We start from the raw sequence: 22049 nt of genomic DNA on the forward strand, positions 1-22049 counted from the left end.
AAATACTTTCCGAATGCACTGTACATCATCCACATACTCATACAGTACGTCAGGGGAGGCTGGTGGAGGTAGATATCGGAGGACGGGCTCATTGTAATGCATGGAATGGAATATCATTCCATGCATTACAATGAGCCCGTCCTCTGATTGCTACCTCCACCAGCCTCCACTGCAGTACATACTGAACATTGAGTTACAAGTATCTAATGTATTGTAAATTATAATGGAACACAAACAGGATTGTGTACACACATTCATCGATATACATGCAAACACTCAGGGCATGCCAGGGCATGTGGTGTGATATTGATCCATTTATAGTGGTTATTTGTGACATGCATATGCACTGTCACCAGCAGCACTTGTGTGTACAGAATATCAATGGAGGCTGGTGGAGATAGAAAATATATTCACAAAATTGACAGGAGTATACAGTAACTAGCAATCCAGGTCTCAACTATCTACAATCAGTTTTTTCCAGAATCAGAATTTCATTCTATGGCGATGACTCTCAATGTTGGTAGCAGAACACAAAGAGTAAAGAGTACTGTTACAACCCCCCCCCAAAAAAGCTTGCCCCCCCAAGAAGTATTGATAGCAGGGCGAACAGCGTTTACCTCTGGCCCTGCTTGCAGAGAAAAGCCAAGTTTGTAGATAATCTAACCCGTTGAGTGCCACCAAGACAGATGAGAGAGGCAACCAGCCCTTCACATATGAGATTCTGGCCCTGAAGGTCCCCTGATACAGAGGCACAACAGACTCAACAGATACAGAGGCACAACAGACTCAACAGATACAGAGGCACAACAGACTCAACAGATACAGAGGCACAACAGACTCAACAGATACAGAGGCACAACAGACTCTGTACAGTACACAAAGAAACAGAAAAGACAAGGGCCTTTCCCCCAATATAACATCATCCCATGATGAGAGTCCATTCATTCATTCATCCAAGAGTGAATTGCTGAAGCTTCTGACACCTTTAGCTACCTGCTTTCCTGAATGCTTTCAGAGCCTCTTGATAACACAGTAGAGCTGGTTGGTAGTTACTCAGTCGGCTGTGAGCATATGCCAGATTACTCAAGCTCTCCCCCTGTCCTTTCCACTCATGCAAATCACCTACAGGCCCATAGAATAGACACCTCAGTTGCCAGTCATGTAATTAGTATTCATTAATTATTAATACTGAGAGTTGTGTTAGATTGTCTGGTGCAGGTAGAAATCGGCTCATTGCAATGCATGGAATGGAATGAGGAATGGTGTCAATCTCATGTTTGATATCATTCCTGATACCATTCCTCATTCCATTCCATGAATTACATTGAGTCCGTCCTCCAAATTCTACCTCCCCAGCCTCCCCTGATACAACCTCCATACCAAACGGTTGAGCAGCCTCAGTGTGGTAGGGCAGAGATAGGGAGTAGAGACCGAGGCCCTCCTAAAGACCTCTTCACCCCCACTACCCCCCTCTACAAGTTTCTCTCCTGTTAATAAAAAAAACTAGCATTGTGACTGCCAATGACCCCTGGCCTGAGCATTGATTACTTTATCTTATGATGACTGTTGGATAGATGATTCACACACTTAAACAAATGTATTTGTTGTAAGTCGCTTTGGATAAAGCCGTTGGCTAAATGCCATAAATGTAAATAAATGTAAATGCTTTATGGCCCCTAGGTCCTGCAGTAGCACAGCTCTCAATAGACTATTGGCTGCCTGTGTCATTCTGCAGTCTGTCAGCACTTGTCTAAAGCGGGCCTCGGCCTGGCTGTGTTGGCCCAGAGCACGGTAATGTGTAATTCAACAGCTATCCTGGGGGAAGGAGAGAGAGAGAGAGAGACAACCTTGTAATGACCTCCTTTTACACATAGATTCATTGGCCTGGTAGGTGGTGTAGCCTGGCTGTTCATCCTAATTTAGACCCTCACATTCCACCATGACTGCCCGACACTATTCTACCTTATGCACACCACAACAGGGGAGGCTGGTGGAGGTAGAAATCGGAGGACGGGCTCGTTGTCGTGCATGGAATGGAATAAGGAATGGATTTTCTACCTCCACCTGCCTCCCCTGCATCGCAACCCCATCAGAAAAGAATAGTTTATACTCTACCTCTCAGACTGCTCTCTCCCCCAGAGTGACCCAGCAGTAGGACAGCTTGACCAGAGCGTCCCCTAAGTTGCTGGGGTCCCTGGACCTCCTGTACCTCCTGACTGCCTGCTGGAGGAAGACTACAGCCCTGTCTAGTCTCTGGAGCTTCTCATAGGCCAAACCAATGTTGAAGGGGAGATCTCCGTTGTCTGCACAGCCATGCTGCTTCTGCAGTTGCATGCATCTTAGTAGGCACTTCAGGCCAGACAGCAGACTGCCAATGGCCCCTGGTGTGAGCATTGTTTACTTTGTCCTATGATGACTGTTGGGATAGATGATTCACTTACTTAAAGAAATGTATTTGTTGTAAGTCGCTTTGGATAAAGGCGTCTGCTAAATGCCATAAATGTAAATGTAAATTACTCTCCACAGGACAACAGGTAAGCTCTCTTATAGTGACACAGTGGTGTGTCATTGAGCTGCGTTTGAACACCCTCTGAGTCTCCCTGCTCTGCGACTGTGGATCCTCCTGCGACGGCATGAGTTATCCTCAGGTTGCAGTCAGACATCCTCGCAGTCTACGTTGCAGAGAACAAGGGGACTCCAGTGTCATACATAATGAAGTGACAATAAAATATGTTTATGTGGCCTAGATTTGAACTGACACGCAGTTGAATGACAAGTGTGAATAAATAATCAACCTTCAACCTTTACCTACGTTTACCTACGTTCTACAACCTGCAGCTACGACCTAAATCTAATGATTCACAAACAGCATTTACTTACCAGTTGTCAATGCTTTCCGTAAATTTCACATGTATTACAGAGGCAATGATTCCCTTACACCGCGAAACAGGAGTCCTTGTTAAGACACATCTAGTGTGAATTCTGACTGTTGAATGTTCAAGGGCATCAGCATGCAAGTGCTACTAAGCAACACTACCACCAACAAACAAAGTGTGTTTGCTCCGTGTTATGAAAGAAGAAGGGAATAGGATTGAGGCAGCATACAACTCAGTGTTATGCATACAGAGAGAGATACATTAGAAATACAAGACACATTCTTACCTTTTTAATCATTAACTGAATTACAAGATTCTGTGACACAAACAGGAATATATTCCTCACATTGTAAATGCTTGGAGAGATGATGTACATGATAGAAATGCAAAAAGGAATACAGAGCAAAAGCAAATAAGCACAGGAATGACATATAAGAATATCACATCATACAATAGATCAAAGTCAATTCTGAAAAAAAATAAACCTTTCACTGCCATACGTGAAGTGAATTATGAAACGTAAAGGTTATTGTTTGTTTGATGTTTGATGTTTATCAAATGTTCACTAGATAACAATAGGGTCTCTTTGAACAAATCAGCAATGCAAAGTTATGCATGTTGCAAGTTAGCAGTATAAAGAAGTATAAAGTATAAAGAAGTGTACGGTAAAAATTGCTACGCCTACATTGAAGCTATCACATTTGCTGCATTTACAACACAAATATCACTCAGACTACAAAGCCTAACAAAGAGAACATATGGGGCTGGGTTACAAGGTTGTGTGAACCTCTTGTTAGAAACACAACATCTACAGTACTTGACAGCGGCAGAGTCCAGGTGGGTGGAATCTTATTCTGGAATATTACATACATTCCTGTACAGAAAATGTTCTTTTTCAGTGGTTTTACAAATCTCTACAGTGCATAGAACACATCACTTCAAACTGACTATTTTGGGCCTGTGCTTATAATCACACACAGTATTACTGGATGAATGGTACATAATTCTCTCTCATTCCTCCCTGTAGTTTTTACTCTCAAAACAGCAGTTCTAACTTTTGCTATCAGCCGTGTGCTAAAAAGGGCCTTTCACTGCTGACAGCCACTGAGATGCGGCGCGTAACTAGAGCTATATGACATGTTTTGGTTGTAACACCCTCCTCCCTCCACAATAACAGCACACACTGAGGGAGCAGAGCAAGCCTGTCCTTGGGCAGGTTTGGACACTCCTCTCCTGACTGACTTAAACATCGCCGCTGAATCGCACAATCGACATTCTTTTTAGTCCTTCAAAGCGAAGCTCTTTAGCTCATGGTGATCATCTCGTATTTGTCCTTAAGACTGCTGTCCTCATCCTCGTCCTCCTCTTCCTCCTCCTCCTCTTCCTCCTCGTGGGACTTCTCTGTCTCAGTGTGGTGCAGCTCGATGAACAGGAAGTAGACGACGGCCCCGACCACGCCCCCCGCCATGGGCCCAGCTACAGGGACCCACCACCAGTGGTCTGCGGTGCTGGACACACACATACATGCAGACAGGTCAAAACACAACGCCTAAGGCAACACACAGTAGTAAAAGAATATTAATAAGAATAAAAATTTCATCTCTAAATCTTTTTTATTTTTTTTATCGGTTTTCAAAGTTCCTGGTGGGCGTTTGGGTCTGAGAGTCCAAGCTGGCAGTGAACAGATTAATAGATACCCAGACACCCATACTGTAACTCATTAGAGTGGGCAGTAAGCCAGCAGGCCGGCACCCATGCAGGCTACTGTTGCTGTTAACTGTTGCAGACATCAGATCATTTCAGGACATCAGCTGCATGTGATGAACATCGGAGGCTGGTGGAGGTAGAAATCGGAGGACGGGGCTCGTTGTAATGCATGGAATGGAATGAGGAAGAGTATCAAACACACAGCCCGTTCTACCTCCACCAGCCTCCCCTGGTGATGAATGCATGGCATTAGGGTGCTGCTTATGGATGTAAACAAGCCAAGCAGTAGCGAATTCAGAAACGGTAAACTCACTCCTCCCTAAAGCACCTTGTCGTTTTCAAAACCATGTGATCACCCCAAAATATGTCACTCAGGGTAAAATCCTCAAACGAGTGATACCTAGCTTTTGAACTACATAAAAAATGTTTTCCAAAGCCCTGTGTAACCTATATATATATTATATAACCTATGTTATATAATACACAAATCCATTTAAAAAAAACACACTGAAACACTGTGGCTTCCTGTATATTTGCATTGCCCATAACATCACCAGACATAATATAAGGATGCCAAAGAGGGACAAATGTAGTAAGACACAGACTCTAGTCTACAGTACTGTTATATTGTTATGAGGTGAGTTACCTGAAGACATCCATGCCCCATCCTGCCACTGCAGTGAAGAGCCTTGGTCCCAGGTCACGAGCAGGGTTGAGGGGGTACCCACAGTTCAGGCCCATAGACACCCCGATGGCCATGATGATCAGACCTATGGCCAACGGCTCCATCCCGCTCGGAGCTCCAATGTTCTTCCCATCGATGATGGCCAGAATGCACAGGACCAACATTCCTGTGCCAAAAACCTGAGGTGGGCGAACATCACATGTGAACTGTGATCAGAATTCATCATGTTCTGTTTTCTTAGAATTGAAAGAGAAGGGACATTAACATTAATAACACCAGGTGATCAGTATTTAAAAATAGATCAGAATGATCCAGATTTATTTTTTGGGATCAAGGATCAGATCTATCTGGCAGATTGTTAGTGGTATAGGGGAAGTCAGCCAGCTCGACTGATCCTGGACAGCAAAAACTAAATCTGAATCATTCCCATCCAGATTAAAAGTTTTGAAATACTGGGCCCAAGTGATCAGACTATTTGCATATTCCAGGATGATTATAAACAAAGTCTGATATCTTATTCTTGATGTTTGTTGGCCTTCATATTTCATCTCAGGGGAGCACTTAAATCTGTTTTTAACTGATTCATGCTGCACCACATGCTGTTCTAGGGAGCCAGCACCATCACGACTGACAGATAAAAAAAAGAAAAGGAAAAAAAAAGGGTGTTAAGTGAGTTGAACATCATGTGAATATCAGAAAATAGGTCATTAGACCCAAAACCCAGCTAATGAGGGGAGTGTGGAATGAGGAAGTAGGACAATCAATTTGCATTAGCCACATTCCCCCAAATTGTCTACACTAGTTACACACCATCTCTCACACTCGGTCACTGAACAGTGCAGACTGGGGTAGCAGAGGGGTCATGACCCCTGACGCCTGTCTCACCTGGTCTACTAAGCCGCCCAGAATTGTCAGGCTCCTCGCGGGATAGGAAGCGAAGATGTGAGCAGTGGCATTAATCCCAGTCACTGATAAAATGCCGCTGGTGAAGTCCATGAACGCATCTATACAGAAACAACAATTTCTATTAGAGCTCAACTAGATTCACAGAGCCAATAAAAAGTAGATAAAACTCATATCAGCAATGTGTGTTTGCTTTTCCAATGTGATGCGAGGGGAAAAGATTGACTCAGTTGACCCGATGGGATCTCAAACATTCTAAACCATAGAGGCCTTGGGCATAAACATCTCTCCCAATCTGTTGTGATGGTTCAATATGGCGTCCATTTTGTCAACAACTCTGCAGTAACCACAGCGATGAACGCAGTACAATGGCAGAATGTGCTGGAGAAATGCCACAATGCAACCATAATACACCATAACTCACCGTAATACAACCATAATACACCATAACTCACCATAATACAACCGTAATACACCATAACTCACCGTAATACAACCATAATACACCATAACTCACCGTAATACAACCATAATACACCATAACTCACCATAATACAACCGTAATACACCATAACTCACCGTAATACAAGGCAAAGACCGCAGCAGCACCAGTAAAAGCACCAAGGAGCTGAGCGAGGACATAAACAGGGAACTTGTAGAATTTCAGTTTGCCAAGTATGACCATGGCCAGGGACACAGCCGGGTTCACATGGGCCCCTTGGGACGGAGGACAAAAGCAGAGAGTGAGAGAGGGGCGTTGGGGGTGGGGATGGCTGAAAAGATGGCCCCTCCGTCATTAAATGAAGATTTACGAGAGAGAGAGCAGAGAGCAGAGAGGAGCAGCAGGTTGGGCGGAGGAGAGTTCCCTCATAAACATGACCTTCTCTCTTCTTCAGAGAAAAAAGCGAATGTCAATTCAAAACAAGCATATGGAAAAGTGTAAACATGAGCCACACAGGCTATAGTTACAGTACTGCATGAGGGCATCTATAACATGGTTAAATACAGTATCTCTCCATGAAATGTATTAGCTTTTACATATGAATAATGCAACCATGCATCTATGTTGGTGGTCAGCAGTTCAGAAATCTAAAGTACTGCGTGTCTAATGAATTAGACATAGTTGTTGCAGGCCCACTGACTACCAGATGAGCAGTGCTGGTTGCTGGATTTGGTCCCTGTCAGAGATCTGGCCATTGCCTGAGATCGATGGAGTTGGTAGGGCATTTAATGCCTAGGGTTATGGACGACCTCAATGAGGCTGACACTTCAAAAGTGCTAGGGGTGACAAATCAATTGCCAGTTCAGATTCATTGGATGTGGATCGGAGCTGGCACGTTCTCCCTGAGTCTGGAGTGCACGGTGACACATCACGGAACCAGGGACCAGGGATTGTCAGAGACACTCTCTGTTACTCAGTGTGAGTGCCAGTGTTACTCTAGATCCTTGGATCATCTGCCGTTAACCGGAACACCGGTAAAGAATAACCAAGAGGCCTCAGATCATTTCTTCTTACACTCTTCAGTGTGGCTTTGCAGTCATTGTTTCGAAGGGGCATAGATTGCAGATTGTACGGTGTGTACTCGTTTTTGAGGTTTGATCTTGACAATTAAATATATAGTTCTATTGAGTTATCTATTGAGTTCTACAAAATGCTGATAAAGCGCATGATCAAATTTATGTTAACACATGCACATGATTATTATTGAAATTGAGATGGCACATCCCATTGATTTATATGAGTTCCAATATCCAATTTAAAGGGGAATTGATCTCACCAAGCTCCAAAACAATCCATTCATTACATAATATTGCTCATGCAAGCTTTAATGCCTTGGCCTATTCTCTCTGCAACATCCCATTCTAAACCATTTGCAACCTATTTTGAGGCTTGGTCTGTATTAGCTTACAGTAAACCTGAATTATTTGTATTATTATCTATTTTGCTGTGAAATTGTTTTTAGCTAACTCAATACAGCGCTAAGTGAATATAAAACAAAATGTAGTCCCACACAAATCCACTAGACAAATGTCTATTTTTAGAACAAGAGGGAGCAAATTTGCCCACACCTTTCAGATGGAGGAGTGAAATTACTGAACCAAAGTGTTTTACCTGACACTCCACCGGCCACATATACTGCCATCATCAGTCCTATAGAGAAGCCAATGTGGATGGTGAGAGGCTCACCCAGGGAATTGCGACTCAGGGTGGTCTGAGCGACAGACCCACAGCCAAACAGCTAACACAAAGATGGAGAGGGGGAGAGAGTGTTAGTCCAGGGCTAGTCAGGCAAAGTTACTCACATTCACCAAAATACCATTGGTCACATCTAACCTCTGTGAAATTCAAAATATAATTGCTGAATACAACTTTTATTGAGAGTTTATTGACAGTACATACAATACAGTAGGCTAATGTGAATGAATTCTGAAATATGAAGCAGTACTTACAACCAAGACAAAAGTCCCCAGAAATTCGGCCAGGAATTCCTTCAATATCCCATGTTTAAGAGCACAGCGTTGCCTCATAGTTGTCTTCTGTTTAATATCCATCTATCAACGTGCCAACTTCTGTCAAGACTGACAGTTGTCTCTGTGCCTCTGGAGTTGATCAGGACTAAACCCCTACCCCCCACTCCACCAGACACTACTCCCGGGCAGCATGCCTCATCGATCTGTGGGTCATGTCCATCTTACTCTGTTTAATATTAAATCTTTGAGTTTGATTCTGAGCAATGTCGACGTGATTTTAGTTGACACTCCCATACACGGGCATCATGAAGTTCGATACATCTTTGAGTTTGATTCTGAGCAATGTCGATGTGATTTTAGTTGACACTCCCATACACGGGCATCATGAAGTTCGATAAATCTTTGAGTTTGATTCTGAGTAATGTCGATGTGATTCATTAAGTTTGATATCAGGATTCTCAGGCAGTGATAGAGGAAAATGCAAACAAACTTTTATTATGATGTTTTTTTTTTTTTTTTTTACAAAATAAATGTAATGTGCATTTCAGCTCTGTACCCTGTAGGCACACAGCATATCATAAACAGTATTATGAGGATCATTATATTCATGCATTCATGTATACAATCTTGCTTAGTTGGAATTTAATTCACTCTAAACATCTTAAAACAAGTATTCATCAGCTTGCACCATATTATTTCACACACAATTATAACTTATACATTTCATTGAAGTACATTTTCTGTCAGTTGCAATTATGCTTAGGAGGTTGGATGCACACAATATGGTTCAACATAAGTTATTGTCTGTTTTATGACGCTTTGCATTCATTCAATCAGTGTTTGCTGTCTTAGGTCTTGCATGGAGCCATGCATGCAGTTACAAAACGTCGCCACTAGAGGCCAGTCTAAACAAAAGCAAAATAAAAAGCACAAAAAAAAAGCAACACAATTAGCCCACAGTTGTAGTTGATTAATTGAAATACCTGCAAAAAAACGTTATTTTTTTAATATGTGATTCTGAATGACTGCCTGTGCTCTTTCCGCCTGGTTGTCATGAACTCCGATCAGTCAGAGATGATGTCATCCACGTCATCCTCCACAATCATCATGACTGGGGCGGCTTTATTCTTACGCCTGAGACAGAAAAAAAGAAAATGTGTGATATCTCAATTGGCACAGAAGCACAGTAACACACACACACGCACATGCGCGCACACACACACACACACACACACACACACACACACACACACACACACACACGACACACAGAGGATTGAGGGAATGAGTGGTCACCTCATCTCGTTGCGCAGGGCCTGGAGTTGGCTCTGGAGCTGGTCATTGTTCTCCACCTGTTCGTCCAGGTCTCTCTGCACTTTCTTCTTCGCGTGTTCCAGTCGCTCAATCTCCTCCTCGGCCTCGTCCATCTGCCTCTTGGCTGTCTTCAGTCTCTGGGTGAGCTGTGAGAGGGGGTCACACAGGTAGGATGTCCATGACTGGGCCTTAAAAGGTCTGGCAGGAGTGTTATGTACGCCATTTAGCTGACGCTTTCATCCAAAGCGACTTACATTGCAGTGATTCCCAGCGGGACACAAACCCACAACCTTAAGTGTTGTTAGCGCCATGCTCTACCAACTGAGCCACAGAGGGCCCGAGAGTGTCCACTTGCTGTGGGTATCAGAGGAGGCTGGTGGAGGCAGGAATCGGAGGACGGGCTCATTGTAGTGCACGGAATGGAATGAGGAATGGTGTCACACAACGCACTTGTTTTATACCATCCCTCATTCCATTACATGCGTCACAATGAGCTCAGATTTCTACCTCCGCCAGCCTCCCCATGTATACTAAGTAGAACCTTACCTGGTCTCTCTGGCTCTGCAGAGAGAGCTGTTCCTCGTCCACCTGCATCCGCATGTCCTTCACCTTGCGCTCTAGTTTCCGGTTTGCTTGTTGCAAGTTGTTGTTGTCCCTGAGAATACAACGCCAGGGAGAACGTCCTGTCAGACACTGGCTGTCACAGCTCCAGGGGAGGCTGGTGGAGGTAGGAATCGGAGGACGGGCTCATTGTAATGAATGGAATGGAATGAGGACCATTCCTCATTCCATTCTATGCGTCACAATGAGCCCGTCCTCTGGTTTGTACCTCCACCAGCCTCCCCTGCATAGCTCTCTAACTCAATATGGTCTCAATGGCCTTAATGTGGTCAGACCAGATCAATGCTCTGTCTCTACAGGTCTCAGAGGTAAAATGATATGTGCAATAACTACAGTATTACATTCTGAAAACCTGAGGAGAGTCAAAAAAGAGGTGTTAAGGTCTCAGTTACCATGATATAGGTGGTCACACGGTCTAAAATGCTGTCCCATAACTGCACTGGTGTGACACGGTTGTAACCGTTTGAACTCAGTTTTCACCTCTCCTCTCCCTGCAGCCTCTCCTCCAGCTCCTGGATGCGGCCGGTCAGTTTGGACACCAGGCCGTCCTGGGTGGACTTCTGGGATCCCTCCAGATGAGTCATCCTGCTCTTCAGGTCCTTATTCTGGAAGACAGGGTGGAAGAGAGTCAGGAGTGGGGAGTTGTATACATGGAATGAGGAATGGTACCAAACACCATTCCTTATTCCATTCCGTGCATTACAATGAGCCCGTCCTCCGATTTCTACGTCCACCAGCCTCCCCTGGTATACAGTATATAACATATTAAACAGATTCAAGAACCAGATTGAAGGTTACACGTGAAAAGAGAATGTGGTGTATGTCTTAAACCACAGTCCTCTCTTGGTGGTGATGTAAAAGGAGTCAGTCCAGCAGAGGAGGCTGGTGGAGGTAGAAATCGGAGGACGGGCTCATTGTAATGCATGGAATGGAATGAGGAACGGTATCAAACACACATGCCGTTACCTGTCTCTCCAGGGTGACCTTGTCACACTCCAGATCCTGTCTCACTGATCTCTCCTGCAGGAGCTCACCCCTCATCTGTTCAATCTGTCACACACAACCAGCAGCAGTCAGAACACACCCATGGAGAGCAGGGGAGGCTGGTGGAGGTAGAAATCGAAGGACGGACTCATTGTAATGCATGGAACGGAATCAGGAATGGTATCAAACATCCTCATTCCTGCATTACAATGAGCCCGTCCTCCGATTTCTACCTCCACCAGCCTCCCCTGATGGAGAGAGAGAGGACAACAAAGCAATGTTAGCATTAGCCCTGACAAAGCCAGCCTCCTATGCAGGGAAAATGTGAGCCTAGCCATATAAGTTCCCATGACAACGACCTCTTATAGTCAGCTAATGGACAGTTAATAACTGTTTTTGTCAGGTTTATGTGTGCCTTTGAGAGAAAGCTTGCCTTTGAGAGAATCCTATTCCCCCAGGAGAGGAAGCATAAGGACACTATACACAACAAATTAATGTCATCTGCTTAGTTCACATAACCAAAGGAAATTGTGTCTGGCCGGCCTGCATGTCTGTCTGTCTGCCTTTAATCAGACAGTGAGCAGGATCCAAAGACTCGACTCTATAATGACGTTTTAGAGCATTAGAGGCCGGCGGAGGCAGAAATCGGAGGACGGGCTCATTGTAATGCATGGGACAGAATGAGGAATGGTATCAAACTCACGTGTTTGATTCCATTCCTGATTCCGTTCCATGCATTACAATGAGCCCGTCCTCCTCCAGCCTCCACTGGTTCAGAGGAGGACAGTAGAGGGGGTGTGAATAGCTGCCTGGAATAGTTAGCTCTTTTTGTTTTCACTGGGAAACCAAAACAGAGTAATATTGTCTGTCAATTAGTCTGCACCAATCTGCTCCCATGGATGATGGCCTACTTTACCAGCACACACATTCAGCAGGCATTCAGCCGGCGACAGGGACATGGGGCAATTAGGACCACATCATCAGTGTTTCAGAAACATACACAAAGGTATGTTTAGTTGGGCCAGGGTTTGGCTGACTGAGTGCTTGGACTAGACACACAAACTCAGGGTCTGACAATCTGGACCTCCTTAGTCAGCAACTTTTAATGTTTAGGAGGAAATCTGAGTATCCAGACCGACATCTGTACATGATTAGAATCTGTTTATCCTAAACCTGACTCATGCAGTATAATTCTATGACCCAGTGAACATGATATCATTGGCAGTCTGAAGTGTTCTCTCTCAGCCATCGGTGGGGGGGGAGGAAATCCACATGTGTAAGTAATAACAAAACTAAATCCCCATTCAATCTAGTCTGTGAGTGAAAGGTAGAGGGGATGGGTGGGAGGGTGGGAGGGTGGGGGAGGGCGGGGGGGGGGGGGGGGGTCTGGACTGGCCTGCTCTTTGTCCTTGTCCACTCTGTTCATCAGGAGATCTGCACTGCTGCGCTCCTCTCCCAGATCCTGCTGTAGCTGGCAGATCCGTCCCTGGAAAAGCAAACACACACAATTTGACTATACATATTTACACTAGAGGAGATAACAAACAATGAAAAAGGATGAATGAAACTCCGGTGTTGAAAGACGTGGAGTCCACGAATGTCATTGTTTATTTTTTTTAACTGTAGCCAGTGGGGCTGGTAGGTGGTACATTTGATGACTATGCTCATCCACAGCTCTGTAAACTCTGTGAAAGCATGACCAGCAGGTTTCACAACAGGTTGAAAACATGACCTGTCTCTCTTCGACCTTTAAGACTGAAAACAGTGGGCTGGGGGATGCCTCTGTGCCATGTTTTACCATCAGCAAGGAAACAACAGGTAGGTTTCTCGAGGATTTAGCAAGCAATGTTGTTTTTGCCCCCACATTGTCAACAAGGACATGCAGGTAGCAACAGAGGCGTGGGGACATGTAAACACTCTGAGATACACAATACCCAGGCTCATATCGTCAACACAACCCGTGGGTGAGAGTGAAAGTAGATGCACTATAGGCCTAAATGAGAACGTGTTAAGACTTCGAAACAACTGCTTTCTTGAGGATGTTTGAAAGGATAACCTTTTAGGATTAGCTAAACTTGGATAAAGATGGAATGTCAGTTGGAATGCCAGATGGGTGTGTGTGTGAGATCAGGGGAGGCAGAAAGCTGGCTCATTGTAATGCATGGAATGGAATAAGGAATGGTATCAAATACATGTGTTTGATATCATTTCTCATTCCATTCCATGCATTACAATGAGCCTGTCCTCTGATTTCTACCTCCACCAGCTTCCACTTGTTGAGATTCAGTTGCATACAGTGCTGTACCTCCATGAGTTTGACCTGTCTGGCTCGGTCCTCCTGGGTGGAGGTGTTCCTCTCCTCCAGCTCCTCCACCCTCTGCTCCAGCTGCCTGCCTCTCTCATGGGCCTCGTCCCTCTCCCTGCGACACCGCCGCAGGTCATCCTCCAGAGGGGACAGCTGAACACACACACACACACACACAGACACACACACACACACACACACACACACACACACACACGCACACACACACACACACACACACACACAATGGCTTACAGTGATTTTTCTAACAATTCCAACTTTGCTAAACAAATAAACATCATATACAGTAATAACCAAGTCATCTTGGTATATTTGAAGAATTAGCATCAATTCTCAATAATGCCATATTCTATAATGTCATATTCTCCTGTCTCAGTAAACTTTTCAACTCTAGAATGGCCCTTCAACGACTTATCACTGAAGTGGGAGAAATGAAGGGTCATCCATGGATGACGCAGTCAGAGAGAGAGAAGAATGCCTGCCACACCTCTTCCTCCAGTTTTTTGGCCGTCTGGCGGGATTTCTCCAGCTCCACTCCCTTTTCCTGCAGCTGCCTCTGCAGCTCCGTCAGCTCCCTGAAGCTCTTCCCTCTGGCCTCGTCCACCTGGACCTGGAGCTTCTCTGTGGACGCCTCAGACTCCTCCACTATCTCACTCATCTGAGGAGAGGAGACACACCACCACACCACACACAAGAGTGGATCTTAAACATGTGACGAATGGCATAGTATAGAATAATATTCCTTCCGTGACAAAGTAAAATATTGATGGAGTTCATTCTCAGAGAAAACAAACGAATACAACTCTTAGATCAAGTTTCCTCTTCTCACCAAAAAGGTTCTCACATTAGTCATGGTTAAAACAACATGTAGTGCTCTATCAGCTGATTTCAGATAGTGTTTGATGTGTGGTGTCATCCAAAACAAGCAATTTCTCCTCAGCTCTCCAACTCACCTTCCTCTGCAGCTGCTCCACAGTTCTGTCCTGCAGCCTCGTCTTCTCCTGCAGGTCACCCTTTGCCCTCATCAGCTCCTCCGTTCGCTTCCTCTCCTCCTTCAGCCTCTCTTTCAGCTCCCTGTGATCATGGTTGAGTTTGGTCAACTCACTCTGTCGGCAAAAAAAGACGAGGAACACAGAAAACTCAGGTTAAGGCTGAAGCGTCAGAGCTACTCTGTTAAACGGCAGTTGGTGAACTTCAAGATGCTCGTTAACTGTTTGGAATCTCACAGCTCTCTGTTGTTTGGGTATAGTCGTAGGATACCTGTATCCTATCGCGTCTGTTGACAGCCTTACCTGTACATCCTCCAGGCGTATGGCCAGAGCCTGGTTCACCTGACACATCTCCTCCTCCTTCTCCCTCACTTCCATCAGCGTCTCCTCAACCTGCTCCTTCTCTTTCTGTGGTATCACAAATTACCTCACATGATGACTACTGGGACATATATACTGAAAAATGTACGCACTCACTGCAATGTAAGTCGCTTGGGATAAAAGCATCAGCTAAATGGCAAGTATTATATTATATTATTATTATATTACAGACTATCTAAAAGCATAGATTGTTCCACACGGGAAAATACGTACCGTGTCGGTCACACTTTTACATTAAGTTCACCCTATACCTATGAAACACTGTAATTACACTTGTTACAACATTGTACTAACAATCTGTTACAGTCTCCCTCACCGTGAGTTGGTTTGTCCAGTCTTCCAGCTGGCTCTCCAGGGCTTTGGACTGTTGGATCATGTGGCTGAGCTGGTCCACCTTGCTCTCCAGACCTTGCACCAGCCCTCTCAGCTGCTCTCTCTCCTGGGCCAGCTCCCTCAACTGCTCCTGGGCCGCCTCTCTCTCCTCCACCACCTCCGCCTTCTCCTGGCCCATTACAGCACTGCCCTGAGAGGGACAGAAGGAATGAAAATGTAAATAATAGTGATGTGTATATATTTTGTAATCAGGGCACCCTTGAAAAAGAGACCTTGGTCTCAAAGAGACTTCCCGGAATAAATAAAGGATAAAATAAAAAAAACACCACACTCAGTTGTGTGGGATATAAGTTCACCTTGTGCCTCTCGGGCCTCTGTGAATGAGACACAATAAGGTAATAACAATGTCCCATCTTTCCTGTTACCTCTTTGGCCTCCTCCACGGCTGTGTGAAGCTGCTGGATCTCCTGATCACACTGCTCCTTCAGTATGGCCATGTCTTTGTCATGGCTCTCCACCTCCTCTTTGAGGGCCCCCTTGAGGGCCGTCAGCTCCCTCTCCCTCCAGCGCAGCACCTCCTCCTGCTCCTCCTGCACCTGCAGAATGTCCTGGAAGTCCACACGCAACTGGGCCAGGTCCTGCTGCCACAGACAGATACCAAACACACTGTTCATACACATGACACTTTATTTGTACCACATAATGTTGTATCCTAAATTAATGCTGCAGGACCAACCTCTAGAACGACCTCTTTCTTTTTGCGTTCGGCCTCTGTCGTCTTGGCTTGGTCCAGTTCATCATGCATCTCAGACAGCTGATGCTGCAGGTCCTTCATCTCTGTCCTGGACTGGTCTCTCTCTGCCTTCACCTGGACAAGACTGACAAACCACACGGGCAGACCAGGAATCATTAACCACATTGCGTAAATGTCTGCTGTTTTTCAAAAGACCTGTACAGGGCCGTTTTCATGATGTAGAAGCCTCAATGACACCTATGGATAACTGTACACAGGGGAGGCTGGTGGAGGTAGAAATCGGAGGACGGGCTCATTGTAATGCATGGAACGGAATAAGGAATGGTATCACACTTTTGATACCATTCCTCATTCCGTTCCATGCATTACAATGAGCCTGTCCTCCGATTTCTACCTTCATCAGCCTCCCTTGTGTACTGTGTATTTCCCCTGTGTACAGTTATCCATAACCTTTCATCCAATTTCGACCTCCAAGAGCCTCCCCTGACTGTACATGATTTCATATGCAGTTGGTGTAAGGTCATACTCTTACTCCTGTATGGTAGCATGAAGCTCTGCCTCCATCTCAGCCAGCCTCTCCCGGAGTCTGGAGAGCTCCTCCTGTCTCCTGGCTAGCTCCTCCTGCAGGTCCTTCATGTCTGCCTGGGCCTTCTCACACACCTCAGCTACACTCCTCGCACTCTGCAGGACACACACACCCAATAGACAAGAGCTTTACAAACACCCAGAGTCATCATAATGACCATACAGCAAGGGGAGGCTGGTGGAGGTAGAAATCGGAGGATGGGCTCATTGTAATGCATGGAATGGAATGAGGGATGGTATCACGGACGAGGAATTCCTCATTCCATTCCATGCAGTACAATGAGCCTGTGCTCCAACTTCCACCTCCACTAGCCTCCCCTGTAATGACCATGCAGCCCGCCCTCTGAGAGGGGGCACAGCACATTGTACTGAATGATGTATATTAACTAGTGCACTGTACCACGGCTTCATCCTCCAGCTGTTTCTTCATCTTAGACACCTCTCTCTCCAGCGCTGCCCTTTTCTCCTGAAGCTCCTTCGCCTCAGCAGCAAAGTCCTGCAGTGTTGGGGTGGAGGGGAGACACACGGTACGGGTCTGGTAACATTCACTCATCACGAGCTGCTTCGGTCACACAGACACACACACACGTTGCTTCATTGTGGCAAGAACAACAATCTGAGCCATTTAATCTAAACACTCACTTTGCTTTCCTCCTCCACATTCTCTGCAGTCTTCCACTTCAGTGTGTTGACTTTCTGAAACACCAGGTTGACCTTCTTCTGTGTGGTGGAATCATTATCAGTGGTCCTGAAAAAAAAAGAAAAAGAAAAAACATCCATACTGAGTTTAGCGACTCCAACATACCAGAGTCATGTACGAGGATACATTTACATTTACGTTTGTGCCATTTAGCTGATGCCTTTATCCAAAGCCTACTTACAACAAACACATTTACATTACATTTATGGCATTTAGCAAATGCCTTTATCCAAAGCGACTTACAACAAATACATTTGTCTAAGTGAGTGAATCATCTATCCATCAGTCAGCATAAGAAAAAGTAATCTATGGTAGGACCAGGTAGTCACAATGCTAGAAGGCAGTCACAATGCTAGAAGAAAGGAAGATTTTTTGTCTTTTTTTATTCTAACGTTTATTTTCAGGGGATAAACTTGCGCAGGGGGGTAGTGGGGATGAAGAGGCCTTTAGGAGGGACAGTTAAGATGTATCCTGAAGAGTACAACCATCAACTAACAACCATCAGCTAATGATATAAACACTTAACATAAAAATATTCTGATATGTGATATTCATCCCCGTTTGATAGTGGAATTGTATTTCAGTGTGGCATTTTAAAAACGCCTGGGTGGTGCCATGAACATATTTAACATTTTTTACAGTTTATAGAACTCAGCGAGGAGGTGGAGGTGAAAGCCATATTTCAGCAGAGTTATGGAGGTGAGGTCACGCTTAACATTCCAGGTCTGGTGTGTGGTGAGCATACACAGCTGAAACAGCAACCCACCTCTATCAGACCACAGTGGATGAGCATAACCTCTTTCACATTCTCCTCGTGAAATCATCAATCAAAGGCAGAGAGGTGAGAAATGTGTGACGGCCGTTGGTGATAACGTTCTCCCGCCCGGGTCTCCCCCAGGTCAAGAGATTAAGTCAATGTGTGTTTCAGTGTGGTTTAGTTGAATGTGCTTACCCATCCTTCAGGTATGTGAACAGTATCTGTTTTGTTGTGTTTTCGTCTGGTTGTTGCGAGAGCTCCTGCCATCCTTTCAGAAGATCTGGAGTTACCTGATGACAGAATACACACTAGAATGTTACTACTGGGTACCAGAGGTGACCGATTTGAATGTGTTTGATACCATTCCTCATTCCATTCCATGCATTACAATGAGCCCATCCTTCGATTTCTACCTCCACCAGCCTCCACTGCTGGGGACCTTCTACATAAGCTACCCCACCGTACAGTAGTAAACCACTTTACCTGAGTGTCTCTCTCTGAAGTGGACTCATTAGTATAAGTCAGAGACTTGGATCTGGACAGGGAGGTTTTCTCCACCCTGTAGAGCACTTTCACTGCTCGAGGAGATGTCGGCTCCTTCTCTGGCTGTCCTTTAAACAGCAGTGTAGTCGTGGACCTGCTCTGTCTTCTCTGGTGTGCCAGTGTGGGGATGTCTCCTCCGCTGAAGAACCTGGCCTTAGGTGATCCGGGGGCACTGCGCCCCCCTGGCGTCTCCCCCCTCATGCCCATGACAGCAGAGGCAGGGCTGGAGGCGCCAGAGCTTCTGTTGCAGTCTGAGCGCCTGGTGCTGTCCACACTGCGTGACCTCCTGCGGTCCTCTGGGTCTATCCTGTTCCTGGGCCCACCCCGGCCCTTCCGCTGAGGGCTGTCAAACTGACCTATCAGTCTCTCCACGGAAGAGATGGAGTCTGTGTCCACAGAGTTTGGGGACTTCCTGATGACCTCATCTGGATGGTTGGGAGCTCTGCCCAAGGCCGGGGCCGGGGCCTGGGCTCCTGCTGAGCCCTCAGCTGGCAGAGGGAGCCTGGCTCTGGGCACTGCTGCCTGCGTGGTTCCAGACTGGAGGCCTCTGTTTAAATGTCCTGGCTTGGGGAGTAAGGCTGTTTGGTTTAGGGGGAGGTTAAGGCTGTTGTTTTCAGGGTCATAGGGTCGTAGAAGCTCTGGGTGGTTCCGATAGTGAAACATGGTGGATGCCACCTTAGTCCTCTGTATCTCCCTAAACTCAGCCGAAGAGCATCCATACCGCCCCTGTTTATGAGGTGGTCTACGACCCACAGAGGGACTGCCCGGCAGGGATCCCCCTACCATGGTGTAGGCATACTCCGCCTGGTGGCCCACGAGAGAGACGTCCCTATGCTGGTCCCTGAGACTCTCCGGACCACCAGAGGGACAAGCCTCCCGATCGCTGTTGTTCACTACGACATACGGGTGACCCTCGATCCCGTGGACCTGGACCCTGAGCCCAAACAGACCTGTGCGGTCACAGACAGGGCTGCCTCTGGAGCCAGGCTGCACGCAGCCCCTCTGGTGCTTGCAGTCTGGAGAACCACTCATTCTGTGGGAGTCCATTCAGCCTCCAGTGTGAAGAGAGGACCTCCCTCCTCTGGAGAAGCTCACAGCTGTAATGAGGCATCAGTTAGAGGCATGAGAGCACTCACCAACCAGTTCAAAGGCTGTTCGGAAGAAAGGTTAAAGGGATGTGCATGTATTTGACTAGGAGGCATCAGGTGGTTGAAGTGGTTGTTTACAAAACATTGCAATGTGGAACAATGGTATATCCACAGAGCAACTCAGCCAGCTGCACTTTAACAGCAAGCAAATAAATAGAGTGGGACCAAAAAGACATCAACAGCACATTGATAATGCTGTGCTATGAAAACAACTCATTCTGTGCGCTAACAGTGTACTATTGTACTGCCCACTGCATGACGACTAGCACTGGCAGTGGTCGCACCAAATCGTCATCCCAAGTTGTTGTCATGGTACTTGGGGAGATTGTAATCATCACATCTGTTACTGCGAGGCAGAATAATCAGACAACTACAGACAATACATGTTTATTTCAATGTCAATTAACATAATTCTAAACAATTAAGATCAATTGTTTAGAATTAGGCCTATGTTAATTTACATTGAAATAAAAACGCACAAACTGTCAATAATGTAGGTAACATTTTGCAATTATTAGCCTTAATTCACGCACAATATATTATTGAATATAAAATGATGACGATATAAGACGCATACCAATAGGCTAGTAGGCTTTCCTTTTTCACACCGTATACACCAAATGTACTTTCCCTTGACTATAGCGGATGACGCTGTCCAGGTTTTCTTATTGATTTCCCACGCTAAAGGTAAGGAATGACCTTAATATAACAAAGCTCAACATTTTTTAAAGCAACAGTTTGCCGAGCAGTTCAGTTAAAAAGTATTCCTGAGTGTTAATCAATGCCATGAGCTTACCTGAATTCGCTTAGATGCGCTCATTGCGCGGTGGACTCCTGTCAAGTGAGTCTGAACTATTGGTCTGACTGAACAGGGCGCGCCGGTTGGGCTACGACACTCCTCCTACAACTTCTTTCAGGTCATTGGCCTAATAATATTTCGAAAAATGATTGTCTCAGTAAAAGTGCCCACGATTGAATAAAGAGAGCTAGGGAAATTAATACATCGTGATATCTTTAATACTTAAAAAACATTTATTGCTACAGAATTATTTTTGCAACAAGACTTATTGTACACGTAATATTGTAAATTTGGTTATCTCATAAGTGACATAAGTAGCCTACTGTACAGTGGGATGGTCTCCAAAGACAAATCCCGACAACATGTCTAGTAAAATATGACAAAAACACATTATTCTTCTTATATGTGTAAAATTATAGAGATTATCAAAGATATTTACTTCACAATAATTGTATAAAAGATGAACTACTGTAAAAAGTAATCAAATGTTCTATAAAAACTCTTAAACATGCAGCAAAACATTACAATCTCATATCTAATTACACAGGGAAACAGAGGGAATGAAATATACTTTGTCATGTCCTGCACTGGAATCACTTTCTCATCCAAGTTTATGAACACCAGGATTAAACTATTGCAAAGGTCTAAATAAACGGACAACTTTAGGCCAATACTATTATAATCAATGGCGATATTATTCTACGAAATGTCTAAGGAGATCAGTTCATTCACAGAATGGTCAAACCCCTGACGTTGCATGCCCACTCACACACATACACTCATAGACAAACCATACACATACTACATTCATGGACAAACACATACTGTAAAGCACAATCATACATATTTTATCGGACTATCAGTCCTCCCGAGGTTGGTCGAAATCTTCAATACATTAATGTACATTGTAAATGATGACAGCCAACCTCCCACTGAAGATCGACGCTGTCCTCTATTTCTTTTAGATTTTTTTTTTTAAAACATACAGATCAGAGACAAAATAAATATAAAACATATTGTACAAAACATTTGCAGATTACAATGCATTTGTCAATTACAAGGAAGTTTAGGCACAAGTCAAACTCCGTTTGGAGTGTTGAGGAAATTGTGACAATTCATGATTGCTTAGCTGCGGCACACTTTTGCAGACACAGAGAAACCATCCTCTCGCT

At 45.0% G+C, this 22049-nt stretch overlaps 2 protein-coding genes across 6 annotated transcripts; both read right to left on the reverse strand.

The window, feature by feature from the left end:
- Positions 1–4179: 4179 nt before the first annotated feature.
- Positions 4180–8724, reverse strand: LOC310801995 (aquaporin-9-like; the record flags this gene model as incomplete). The annotated part of the gene is made up of 6 exons (XM_083666220.1): positions 4180–4384; positions 5230–5447; positions 6154–6272; positions 6751–6888; positions 8285–8411; positions 8623–8724. 6 exons carry the CDS (start codon positions 8722–8724, stop codon positions 4180–4182), a joined length of 909 nt encoding a protein of 302 aa, XP_083522346.1.
- Positions 8725–9122: 398 nt separating this feature from the next.
- Positions 9123–20924, reverse strand: LOC310802649 (cingulin-like protein 1). 5 transcript variants are annotated; one of them, XM_083667134.1, is made up of 19 exons: positions 20875–20924; positions 18871–20027; positions 18583–18677; positions 17573–17678; positions 17331–17426; positions 16878–17026; positions 16328–16469; positions 16017–16232; positions 15575–15781; positions 15181–15285; positions 14842–14994; positions 14376–14546; positions 13868–14020; positions 12959–13048; positions 11545–11628; positions 11059–11183; positions 10504–10612; positions 9940–10103; positions 9123–9777 (listed from the first exon to the last, which is right to left on the reverse strand). In XM_083667134.1, exons 2-19 carry the CDS (start codon positions 19975–19977, stop codon positions 9708–9710), a joined length of 3342 nt encoding a protein of 1113 aa, XP_083523260.1. In that variant the 5' UTR covers positions 19978–20027; positions 20875–20924; the 3' UTR covers positions 9123–9707. The 5 variants fall into 5 exon arrangements, 4 of the variants coding, with proteins under 4 accessions (XP_083523260.1, XP_083523259.1, XP_083523258.1 ...); XM_083667133.1 differs by having other exon boundaries at positions 17331–17465; XM_083667132.1 differs by having other exon boundaries at positions 16017–16229; positions 17331–17489.
- Between the last annotated feature and the right edge of the window lie 1125 nt (positions 20925–22049).

The sequence above is a fragment of the Argentina silus genome (genome assembly GCF_951799395.1).
Source record: "Argentina silus genome assembly, chromosome: 3".
NCBI lineage: Eukaryota > Metazoa > Chordata > Actinopteri > Argentiniformes > Argentinidae > Argentina > Argentina silus.